Here is a 12,419-nt window from a genome sequence, read left to right as displayed (position 1 = left end):
GGTTTGAGATGTTGGGAACTGAAAGAGTTCATGTGACTGAATGGAATAGCCTAAGCTAATGATAGATGGGGTGAACAGTGGAGTGGGTGTTTGGATGAATGTGGTAAGTCAATTTATGAATGACACTGCAGCACAGTTAATCATAAATTCTGTGATTTTTATTTATTTATTATTCATATTGTTTTACAAAGTGAACCCAATTTGAACTTGCACAGCTATTAGGCTGATTTATTTTTACAGCACAGAAAAGTGTTCCACTTGTTTTTGAATATAAAATGTGTTTGAATCACATTCTGGCTAATGTCACGCCGTGCAACAAGCCTACATAAAGACTGTTTGTGTGTTACTGTGCGTATGTCCCTCCCCCCTCGAGTTCTCTCAGGTGGTATGCTTCATAGAACACAGCCTTAGTGTTGACAATGTCTCCCAGAGAGAGAAAAAGTATAATATTTTGAGCTGAATACAGAGGCCAAAATGGGGTACATGTAGGCCTAGGTATCCAAGGTTGACGATGTCCGTCCCTCCCTCCCTTTGTGTTTTAGGTGGTACCATGGGAAGCTGGACCGGACCATTGCTGAGGAGCGGTTGCGGCAGGCCAAGACCCCTGGCAGCTACCTCATCAGGGAGAGTGACCGCCGGCCCGGCTCCTTTGTCCTGTCCTTCCTCAGCTTGACCAGCGTGGTCAACCACTTCAGGTCAGTCAAAGCATGCGCACGCGCGCACACAGAGTTAATTAATTCACAATGCAATAGTCATGACGCAGGTCAATCGCACAGATGCAGAAGTATGTCTCCATGACCTGCATATCGTGGGCTACAAACCTTTTTTTGTAGACCCGTGCTTCTTAAGCTTTTTTTCAGCTCGAGACCCAAACAAGAAATTAACCGCTATCCCGTGACCTATCCCCGTGGGGTACAGATACAGACGCTATGAATACTGCACAGACCACTGAGTCTAAGTTTATAGCCTTAGCCACCATGTCTCTAACAGCCTGCATCACAGAGCAGTTCAGAAAGTGAGCCAATGCAGGTGTTAGAAATAACATTCAGGATCCCATTGCTGGCTCCTTTGGGGCAAGTGCGTGGGTGAAGGTGAGACTTGTCTTTGACAGAGGGGTGTGTGGGTGGACGGCCCGGCAACCATGTTTCCGATTACCAGCAGGCAGGACATAACCTCCACCCCCTCATTATCTTTTGGGGCTCTGGTAGTCTAGTGGTTAGAGCGTTGGGCCTGTAACCAAAAGGATGCTGGATCGAATTCCTGAGCTGACAAGGTAAAAATCTGTTCTGCCCCTGAATAATGCAGTTAACCCGCTGTTCCCCGGTTGGCCATCATTGTAAATAAGAATTTGTTCTTAACGGACTTGCCTAGTTAAATAAAGGTGTAAAATTTTTTATAATAATCCACCCCCTCATCTTGGTATTGGGTCTCCATCAGACATTAGCCCCTGACGACACTACCCACTCGCATCTACTGAAATGTGGAGAAGTTTTCACAGCACTCCTGGCGTGAAGTTTTCTGGGTTTCTCCAGTGCTTTGGATGGCTTTCTGAGGCTGTGAGAGTAGATGTTAGTCAGAACATGCATGCAGCCATCCACAAATAGCAGTTCTGTCTGCCCTATCTAGGCTCTGTGTCCACAAGACTGTTGGGTCCTTTTGTAGCTCAGTTGGTAGAGCATAGCACTTGTAACGCCAGGGTAGTGGGTTAAATTCCTGGAACGACCCATACGTAAAATGTATGCAAGTCGCTTTGGATAAAAGCGTCTGCTAAATGGCATATTATTTATTAATACCTTCAGGGTGTGTGCACTGTACATTCAACTGTATTTATTCCAGTGAGTTCGATATCTGTCGATAAGGCCTGGCCTGCATTCATGACATCAACCCCGCCTGGACCAGATCAACACCAAGCATTTCAGTAGACGATTGATTAACCTATGGGGAAATGATGACATCTCATTCACAGCATTTCTTTACAGAGACATGATAGCATTGATGCTGGAAACCCTTGTGGAATGGTATTAGGAAGGCAAGGTTAAACAATAGCCTAACCATGGGAAGATGTCCTTGAATGGTGTCTAATCTACTGTACATTAGTCAGACAGAGATTTGCTCAACAGATGAGCTGAGACTGAAGAATTATTCTGGGCTCCCCACTGTTAGCTGGCTCGCCAAGACTTTAATCATGCCATTGTCATCATTACTGGAGTAATTTCACACCAGACTATAATCAGTTGAGTCACGATAGTTTAATGCATCTGTTCTCCTTTTTGTTTCATCGATCCCAGGGCAACTGGGCCTAATTTTAGCACTGTGCTGTTCTGCTCTTGTACTTTTTGATGGTTTGAGTAGAATTTGTGGAAAGTGTAGCCTAGTTATTTCTGCTGATTTGAATTGTTCAAACTGTCAATTTAATTTAGGCCTTTATTTTCATACTTAATATTTAATATTGTGCTCTGTGTATCTGTGCATGTTTACAGGATAATCGCCATGTGTGGAGACTATTACATTGGCGGGCGCCGGTTCTCGTCCCTGTCGGACCTGATTGGTTATTACAGCTATGTGTCTTGCCTGCTGAAAGGTGAAAAGCTGCTATCACCCGTGGCTCCCCCAGAGGTAAGATTCCATTACGCTCAAGAGTAGAAACGGAGGTTAGATATTAATTTTTTTTCTTCCCCCTACATACTCAATGTACAGTGCCTTCAAAGTGTTCACACCCCTTGCCTTAACATTTAGTTGTTATAGGCTGGATTTAAAATGTATTAAATTTAGTTTAAAAAATAAATAAAAAAATTGGTCACTAGCCTACACAACACCCAATAATGTCAAAGTAGAATTATGTTTTTAGAAATGTTTACGTAAGTGTCTTGGGTCAATCAGTATTCAACCTCTTTGTTATGGCAAGCCTAAATAAGTTCAGGAGTAAAAATTTACTTAACAACTTAAATAAGTTGACTCACTCTGTGTGCAATAGTGTTAAACATTTTATTTTTGACTACCTCATCTCTGTACCCCACACATGCAATTATCTGTAAGGTCCCCCAGTCGAGCAAGGAATTTCAAACACAGATTCAACCCCAAAGACCAGGGAGGTTTTCCAATGCCTTGCAAAAAAGGGCACCTATTGGTAACCTAACAGTTGTGGCTACTTCACGTGGTGTATTGTTTTCTCTACCTTCTTGCCCTTTGTACTGTTGTCTGTATCCAATAATGTTTGTACCATGTGTTGCTACCATGCTGGGTTGTCATGTGTTGCTTCCATGCTATATTGTTGTCTTAGGTCTCTTTATGTAGTGTTGTCTCTTGTCGTGATGTGTGTTTCTGTCTTATTTTTTAAAATCCCAGCCCCCGCAGGAGGCCTTTTGGTAGGCCGTCAATATAAATAAGAATTTGTTCTTAGCTCACTAGCCTAGTTAAATAAAGGTGAAGATTGGTAAACATTTAAAAAGCAGACATTGAATATCCCTTTGAGCATGGTGAAGTTATTAATTACACTTTGGATGGGCTATCAATACACCCAGTCACTACGAAGATTACAAGCGTCCTTCCTAGCTCAGTTGTCAGAGAGTTATGAAACCGCTCAGGGATTTCACCATGAGGCAAATGGTGACTTTAAAACAGAGTTTAATGGCTGTGATAGAAGAACTGAGGATGGATCAACAATATTATAGTTACTCCACAATACTAACCTAATTGACAGTGAAAAGAATTAAGCCTGTACAGAATAAAAAGTATTCCAAATATTCATCCTGTTTGCAACAAAGCACTGAAGTAATACTAAAAAAATAAATGCAAATAACATTTCACTCTGGTAGGCTAGAGACAGGAAAATAACCTAATTTATGTGTGGAACCAATTTATACAAATCTTTCCATACAAACATTTTCCTACCAAACTGGGCATGAACTATAAACAGTAGCTTACTGCTAACAAAGGAGCTATAGAATAATATAGTAGTGCTTCTAGAAAGAAATGGCTAAATGCAAAAGGGAAATACAACGTTTTAAAATATGGCCAGATTAGACAGTGTGCATGTTCGTGACAAGTGAGCAGAAATCCACGTAGTCATAGTGTGAGAGAGAATCTATTTTAGTACAAAAATGTATTCAGGCTGTAACACAACAAAATGTGGAACAAGGCAAGTGGTATGAATACTATCTGAAGGCACTGTATCTGGGAGATATCTGTCCCTACTGCCCCAACACCCCAGGCCATATTTCATAACTACTCTCAAGAGAGAACCCAGGAAAATACTAATGAGAGGTGTCCTGGAGGGTGTCTAGGCGAATACTTTCATTTGGATTGCTGAGGGGAGGGTTTGAAGATTTTAGTGGAAGCATTGGTTAATAGTGCAGTTGTTTTAAATAGTGTGCTTGTGTCTGTCTGTGCTCGTGTGTAGCCTGTAGAGGACAGGAGGAGAGTGAGAGCCATTCTTCCATACACCAAAGTGCCAGAGACCGATGAGATCAGGTAAGCCCTACAAGAAACCTACAAAGACACATTTATGGAATGTGAGTGCGTGTTTGCCTTGTTGAAGGAGAGCACCGAAAAGCACATAATCGGAATAATACAATACCTTAGCAAGACCCAGCACACTAACAGGTGAGTCTCGATAGTCTTCGTCAGATCTGAGAAACATCTTTCTGAATCCAAGCCTTAACACAGAGGTCACTGCTAGCTCAATCTTAGCTGGCTGGATAGAACCATGCAATCTTTATTTACAGTGGTGTTGTGTAGCTTACAGAAGACACCTTGTGGTGAATTGGTGCTACTACACCCAAACATTGCTGCGGGGACTTGCTTCCATTCAGCCAAGAGCATTAGTGAGGTCCGGCACTGATATTGGGCAATTAGGCCTGGCTCGCAGTGAGCATTACATTTCATCCCTAAGGTATTTGATGGGGTTGAGGTCAGGGCTCTGTGCAGGCCAGTGAAGTTTTTCCACCGATCTTGATAAACCACTTCTGTGTGGACCTTGCTTTGTGCACAGGGGGCATTGTCATGCTAAAACAGGAAAGAGCCTTCCCTAAACTGTTGCCACAAAGTTGGAAGCACAGAAACATCTAGAATGTCATTGTATGCTGTTGCGTTAAGATTTCCCTTCACTGGAATTAAGGGGCCTAGCTCGAACCATGAAAAATTGCCCCAGACCATTATCCCTCCTCCACCAAACTTTATAGTTGGCACTATGCATTTGGGTAGGTAGTTCTCCTGGCATGTGCCAAACCCAGATTTGTCTGTCTACCAGATGGTGGAGTGTGATTCATCACTCCAGAGAGCGTGTTTCCACTGCTCCAATGGCGGCAAGCTTTACACCACCCCAGCCGACACTTGGCATTGCGCATGGTGATATTAGGCTTGTGTTCAGCTGCTCGGCCATGGAAACCCATTTCATGAAGCTCCCAACGATCAGTTCTTGTGCTGACGTTGCTTCCAGAGGCAGAGGCTTCAGCACTCGCTCTGTGAGCTTGTGTGGCCTACCACTTCGCGGCTGAGCCGTTATTACTCCTACATGTTTCCATTTCACAATAACGGCACCTACAGTTGACCGGGGAAGCTCTAGCAGGGCAGAACTGACTTGTTGGAAAGGTGGGATCTAATGACGGAGCCACGTTGAAAGTCACTGAGCTCTTCAGTCGTTCTACAGCCAATGTTTGTCTGGAGATTGCATGGCTGTGTGCTCGATTATATATATATTTTTTTTTTTTTTTTTTTTTTTTTTTTTTTATACACCTGTCAGCAACCGGTGTGACTGAAATAGAATACACTAATTTGAAGGGGTGTCCACATACTAGTTCAGTCGGCGATTCGCTGTAAAGCCTCAAGGAACCCCATGGCCTTTAGATCTCTTAACTAAATAGACAATCATTATTGAGAAGAACAGTGTTATTTTTTGTGTAAAAGGAGATGTGTAGCAAAACATTGACCTGTTCCTCCCGTCCTGTCCGTCAGCTTCCTGAAAGGGGACATGTTTATCGTTCACAATGAACTGGATGACGGCTGGATGTGGGTGACCAACGTGAGGACGGAGGAGCAGGGCCTCATCGTAGAGGACCTAGTGGAGGAGGTGGTGAGTTAAGATCAGTGCTCTGCACAGGCTTAAGATCAGCCCTAACCAGACACCATTCACTTGGTTTGTGCCCCAAACGGTACACTATGTTGTGCACTACTAAAGTAAATATGGTACCATTTGGGGAAACTGTTGTGGTTTGCCATTTGAAAACGCCTTCAACTTTTACATTTTTTTTGTTTTGTTTTTTTAACCCAGGTGGCAATGGTAGCTATTTTATAAGTATTTTCTGTCTATTAAATTTGTCATTACTGCTCCACTGATTGGTTGAACTGACATTGTTCTTGTTTTCAGGGACGGGAGGAGGACCCACATGAGGGCAAAGTGTAAGTTTGGATATATTTTTATTCTCCTAGGTGGCCATACTATCCAACAACACCCCCCCCCCCCCATATTTTTAGACAGCCTATCATTGGAAGTTCATTATATCCCCACCTTCTGGCTGCCTCTATGCACGCAACCCATGGTTACAATATCTTCTATCCAACATATGTTTTCCTGTTGTGCAGGGAAGGGTAGTGTGGGGTATACAGCATATGTCGTTAGTGACGTTGACATAGTCCATGTTTGCATCCATGCGGCTAAGCGAGTCTCTATGACGTAGTTAGTGACTCTGATACAAACACAATCCGGCTGTATTTCTAGGTGTGTTTATTTTGTTTGCCAGCCTCCCAAAGACGGACTGTAGAATGTGAAATAAATTTCACAAATCGAGCATCAATTTATTTTTCTTTTGTTTTAGTTAATTAATTCACAGACTAAGGTTGCTTTGTGATGTCACAATTGACCAAGTCCAACAGGATCTATGAAGTTGTGATTCATCATCCCAGACTGACCTAACCCTTCTAAAACCCCTCACTGCCCCTTTTTAACCTAGCACATATTGATCTGTCGGTTCTCTTTCCCTCTACTCTCTCGCTCTCTCCAATGGTCCATCCTGTCTTAGCTGGTATCACGGCAAGATCAGCAAACAGGAGGCCTATAACCTTCTGATGACAGGTACCACTATACTTTACATATTACGTGATCCTCACTATAACCTTCTGATGACGGGTACCACGGGTAAACTCTCTCTGCACAGTGGGGGTTACGTTCCCATTTCTATGTGATCTTGTTATCAACACAATGTTCTGTTGCCAAAATATATGTTCCGATAATGTATTGGTAGTAAAACATCAATATTAAACATGTTAATGCCAACAATATCAGTGAATTTCTCTCTCATTTAGTTGGTCAAGTGTGCAGCTTCCTGGTCCGGCCGTCAGACAACACACCCGGGGATTACTCACTGTTTTTTCGCACTAATGAGAACATCCAAAGGTTTAAGATATGCCCCACCCCCAACAATCAGTACATGATGGGGGGGAGGTACTACAACAGGTATGTCTGACGGGGGCTCATACTGTCTCCCAGTGCAGTAACCATCAACCATGAGGCAGGCATTTTAATAGAATCAGAAAATAACTGGTTAGGAAAACCCTGTGGCCTTAACTATACTTGTGTAAAGATGTTGCGATATCCAGGTTTACAGTCCCACATAGAAATATAGCTTATACAGAAAGTACTAAATACTATTAAGTCTGAAGCGTTATGATGGTCACTGCTGGTCAGTAGAAATAACTGATGTGCTCAGTCTCTTCTCTCTCTCTGACAGTGTTGATGACATTGTGGACCATTATAAGAAGGAGCAGATCGTGGAGGGCTACAACCTGAAAGATGCTGTTTCGGTGCAGGTAAACCTGAGTTCAGACACCTCCATAGTTGTGCAACCCCTGTCATATCACTTTCAGAAGGCTATAGATTTACATTTTATTTAATTCTGTTGTTTTATTGACATACAAACATGAATTTCAGCACCAGGAACAAGTGCTCTCAGACTTGGTGGACGGCAAGGAGATCTATAACACTATCAGACGGAAAACGAAAGATGCGTTCTACAAAAACATTGTCAAGAAAGGCTACCTCCTATTCAACAAAGGTACAGTTGAAGTCTGGAATTGTGCCAGTGGGTCAGAAGTTTACATGCACTAAGTCAAATCAAAGTTTATTTGTCACGTGCACCGAATACAACGGGTGTAGACTTTACAGTGAAATGCTTACTTACAGGCTCTAACCAATAGTGCAAAAAAAGGTATTAGGTGAACAATGGGTAAGTAAAGAAATAAAACAGTAAAAAGACTGGCTATAAAAGTAGCGAGGCTACATACAGACACCGGTTAGTCAGGCTGATTTTTTAAAAGTAGTATGTAGATATGGTTAAAGTGTGTGATGTGATGAACAGAGTAGCAGTAGTGTAAAAGAGGGGGTGGTGGGTGGCGGGACACAATGCAGATAGCCCGGTTAGCTAATGTGCGGGAGCACTGGTTGGTCGACCCAATTGATAGTATGGACATGAATGTATAGTTAAAGTGACTATGCATATATGATAAACAGACAGTAGTAGCAGCAGCGTAAAAAGAGCGGTTGGGGGGGCACACAATGCAAATAGTCCGGGTAGCCATTTGATTACCTGTTCAGGAGTCTTATGGCTTGGGGGTAAAAACTGTTGAAAGCCTTTTTGTCCTAGACTTGGCACTCTGGTACTGCTTGCCATGCGGTAGTAGAGAGAACAGTCTATGACTGGGGTGGCTGGGGTCTTTGACAATTTTTAGGGCCTTCCTCTGACACTGCCTGGTGTAGAGGTCCTGGATGGCAGGCAGCTTAGCCCCAGTGATGTACTGGGCCGTAGGCACTACCCTATGTAGTGCCTTGCGGATGGAGGCCGAGCAATTGCCGTACCAGGCAGTGATGCAACCAGTCAGGATGCTGTGCCTTTAAACAGCTTGCAAAATTCCAGACAATTATGTCATGGCTTTAGAAGCTTCTGATAGGCTAATTGACATTATTTGAGTCAATTGGGGGTGTACCTGTGGATGTATTTCAAGGCCTACCTTCAAACTCGGTGCCTCTTTGCTTGACATGGTGGACAAATCTAAAGAAATCAGCAAAGACCTCAGAAAAAGAATTGTAGACCTCCACAAGTCTGGTTCATAATTGATAGCAATTTCCAAACGCCTGAAGATGACCACGTTCATCTGTGCGTACTATTGTTTGTAAGTATAAACATCATGGGACCACGCAGCCGTCATACCGCTCAAGAAGGAGACGCGTTCTGTCTCCTCGAGATGGACGTACTTTGGTGCGAAAAGTGCAAATCAATCCCAGAACAGCAGCAAAGGACCTTGTGAAGATGCTGGAGGAAACGGGTACAAATGCATTTATATCCACAGTAAAACGAGTCCTATATTGACATAACCTGAAAGGCCGCTCAGCAAGGAAGAAGCCACTGCTCCAAAACCGCCATAAAAAAGCCAGACTACATTTTGCAACTGCACATAGGGACAAGATTGTACTTTTTGGAGAAATGTCCACTGGTCTGATGAAACAAAAATAGAACTGTTTGGCCATAATGACCATCGTTATGTTTGTAGGAAAAAGGGGGAGGCTTGCAAGCCGAAGAACACCGTCCCAACCATGGAGCACGGGGGTGGCAGCAGCATGTTGTGGGGGTGTTTAAATGCTGGAGGGACCGGTGCACTTCACAAAATAGATGGCATCATGAGGAAGAACGATTGTGGATATATTGAAGCAACATCTCAAGACATCAGTCAAGAAGTTAAAGCTTTGTCCATTTGGAAAACCCATTTGTGACCATGACCCCAAGCATACTTCCAAAGTTGTGGCAAAATGCCTTAAGGACAACAAAGTCAAGGTATTGGAGTGGCCATCACAAAGCTCTGACCTCAATCCTATAGAAAATGTGTGGGCAGAACTGAAAAGGCGTGTGTGAGCAAGGAGGACTACAAACCTGACTCAGTTACATCAGCTCTGTCAGAAGGAATGGGCCAAAATTCACCCAACTTATTGTGGGAAGCTTGTGGAAGGCTACCTGAAAAGTTTGACCCAAGTAAACAATGTAAAGGAAATGCTAACAAATACTAATTGAGTGTATGTAAACTTCTGACCCACTGGGAATGTGATGGAAGCTGAAATTAATAATTCTCAACTATTATTCTGACATTTCACATTCTTAAAATAAAGTGGTGATCCTAACTGCCCTAAGACAGGGCATTTTTACTAGAATTAAATGTCAGAAATTGTGAAACTGAGTTTAAATGTATTTGGCTAAGTTGTATGCGAACTTCCGACGTAAGTCGCCTTGTATGAGCCTTTGCTTGCGCGAGCCGGAACGGCTCATAGAACAGGAGTCTATCGCAGGGCCTTACCCCCATCTATCTCCTTTATGCTGAGTGCCAAGCAGAGATTCATCAGGTCCCGTTTTTTTGGTATGACTCGGCTCACAACCTTCCAATCTCAGGGCAGACACTCTAACCGCAAGGCCACTGAGTTGGTAACAAAGGTACCAATATGTTTTTACTCTTAGTTGATTTTTCCACAGAGAATGGAATCTCAAATGTCTGTAAATGTAATGTAGACCTTAGCCTGTTTCCCTTACTCTTACTTCTCCTCCATATTTAAAAGGAAAGGACTAGTGTGTTAAATATGGTGTAAACTCCCTCATAAACTTGAGGGAGTGAAGAAGTGCAGGCAGATGAGAGAGAATTGATAATTTGGAAATTGACCTGACGTCTTCTCCTATCCTCCCTAACCCTCTCACCACCTCCAGGCAAAGGTAAGCGGTGGAAGAACCTCTACTTCATCCTGGAGGGGAACGACGCCCAGCTCATCTACTTTGAGAGTGAGAAGAGAGCCACCAAACCCAAAGGTCTGATTGACCTGAGTGTATGCTCCGTGTACGGTGTGCACGACAGTCTGTTTGGCAGGTGAGACACTCCGCGTAGATCTACGAATCATTGCAAAATAACATAATAGCTACTTTACGGAGGGAAATTGTACTTACTACAACTGATATGTGTTTGTCTCAGCTAGCTATCTTAAGATGAATGTGTTAATTGTAATTCACTCTGGATTTGAGCAAAATGTCAAATGTATTTTTTTTATTTTTGTTGCCATGTTGTGCTGAGGTTTGTACTTAGTTCTCCGCAGTCTGAGTTTGATCAATTGGATACGTTCGATTGGGTACATACTTGTTCAGTAATACCTGGCTGTTCCTGTTTGCAGACCAAACTGTTTCCAAGTTGTGGTCCAGCACTTTAGTGAGGAACAGTACATATTCTACTTCGCTGGCGAGACTCCTGAACAGGCACAGGTTTGTACCGATCCCTCTTTGTTTGTCTGTGTCTGGATGTTCTGTCCCAATCACACCTTTCTTTAGTCTAACAGTGTTCTTCCCTCTCTGTAGGACTGGATGAAATGTCTGCACACGTTCTGCAGTAACCTTAGGAAACCCACCCAGCCCACTCCCAACAAGAGGCTCCGACAGGTACAAACACTGGCAATACCAGTCAAATGCTGTTTGCATTGTGCATTTCGGAAAATGCATTTGCCACAAATGTATGCATAGTAAATCAAATTCCTAACAAATTTGTTTGATATGGCAATACAGTATTGAATCTTGAAATGCAAGTTGGGCCTCAACTCCCCAAAGAACAAACCCTATGCATCACTCATCTCTTTTAAAAGAAAGATTGTTTACCAATATGTTCATTTGATATTATGCCATTATCCAAAGTGGCATGTATGTGACCCAATGTGAGATTCAAACCCGCTGCTGTGGTGTTCCATGCACCTTACTCCAGCCAGCTGAGGCATCAGAAACCCTGTGTGTGTGTGTGTGTGTGTGTCCCATCAGGTGAGCAGCCTGGTCCTGTATGTGGAGGAGGCCCACAAGCTGCCTGTGAAGCACTTCACCAATCCCTACTGCAACATCTACCTGAACAATGTGCAGGTGGCCAAGACCCACCCCCGAGAGGGCCAGAACCCCGTCTTCACAGAAGAGTTCATCTTTGAGTCAGTCCCAGTTACAACTCCATTCAATGGCAATTTAGTGTGAAATGGAAATTTTGTATTTGGCTTCCATATACTATAACTTATATCTTAACTCCTCACTGCACTTAGTAATATGTCTATAATATTGCATTGATACAATGATTAGCTGTCATGTTTGGGTTCCTTACATTGACAGACTTTTTTTTTTAAATTATTATTCCCCACAGTGACTTGTCGAGTGAAATCAACAGGTTTGAAATCAGCCTGAGCAACAAGACAAAGAAGAGCAAAGAAAGTGACATCTGTGAGTCGCCGTTCTACTTGGACTAGCCATCTCAAACCCTCTCCTTTTATAATCCCATTCCATATCGATATGAGAAATGACTTGCGGCAGTGTGTTAGTGCCTCTGTTCCACTCAATCAAATCAAATCCAATGTATTTATATAGCCCTTCGTACAT

General features: G+C 43.0%; 1 protein-coding gene across 6 annotated transcripts in view; it reads left to right on the top strand.

Annotated features, from left to right (window-relative positions):
- Positions 1-12,419, top strand: part of LOC106585767 (ras GTPase-activating protein 1) — a 50,649-nt gene that overhangs the window by 25,263 nt on the left and 12,967 nt on the right. For all 6 annotated transcript variants that reach the window (XM_014172360.3, XM_014172363.3, XM_014172362.3 and 3 more), the window contains 14 exons: positions 543-695; positions 2,481-2,616; positions 4,400-4,470; positions 5,953-6,070; positions 6,365-6,396; positions 7,017-7,069; positions 7,300-7,450; positions 7,725-7,803; positions 7,925-8,048; positions 10,737-10,893; positions 11,192-11,279; positions 11,373-11,453; positions 11,823-11,980; positions 12,187-12,263. In XM_014172360.3, the coding sequence (XP_014027835.3) occupies positions 543-695; positions 2,481-2,616; positions 4,400-4,470; positions 5,953-6,070; positions 6,365-6,396; positions 7,017-7,069; positions 7,300-7,450; positions 7,725-7,803; positions 7,925-8,048; positions 10,737-10,893; positions 11,192-11,279; positions 11,373-11,453; positions 11,823-11,980; positions 12,187-12,263 (1,478 nt within the window). The remainder of the gene's footprint in view (positions 1-542; positions 696-2,480; positions 2,617-4,399; positions 4,471-5,952; positions 6,071-6,364; positions 6,397-7,016; positions 7,070-7,299; positions 7,451-7,724; positions 7,804-7,924; positions 8,049-10,736; positions 10,894-11,191; positions 11,280-11,372; positions 11,454-11,822; positions 11,981-12,186; positions 12,264-12,419) is intronic.

Source organism: Salmo salar, chromosome 24, assembly GCF_965601325.2.
Source record: "Salmo salar chromosome 24, fSalSal1, whole genome shotgun sequence".
Classification (NCBI taxonomy): domain Eukaryota; kingdom Metazoa; phylum Chordata; class Actinopteri; order Salmoniformes; family Salmonidae; genus Salmo; species Salmo salar.
This window is presented reverse-complemented; position numbering and strand designations above follow the sequence as displayed.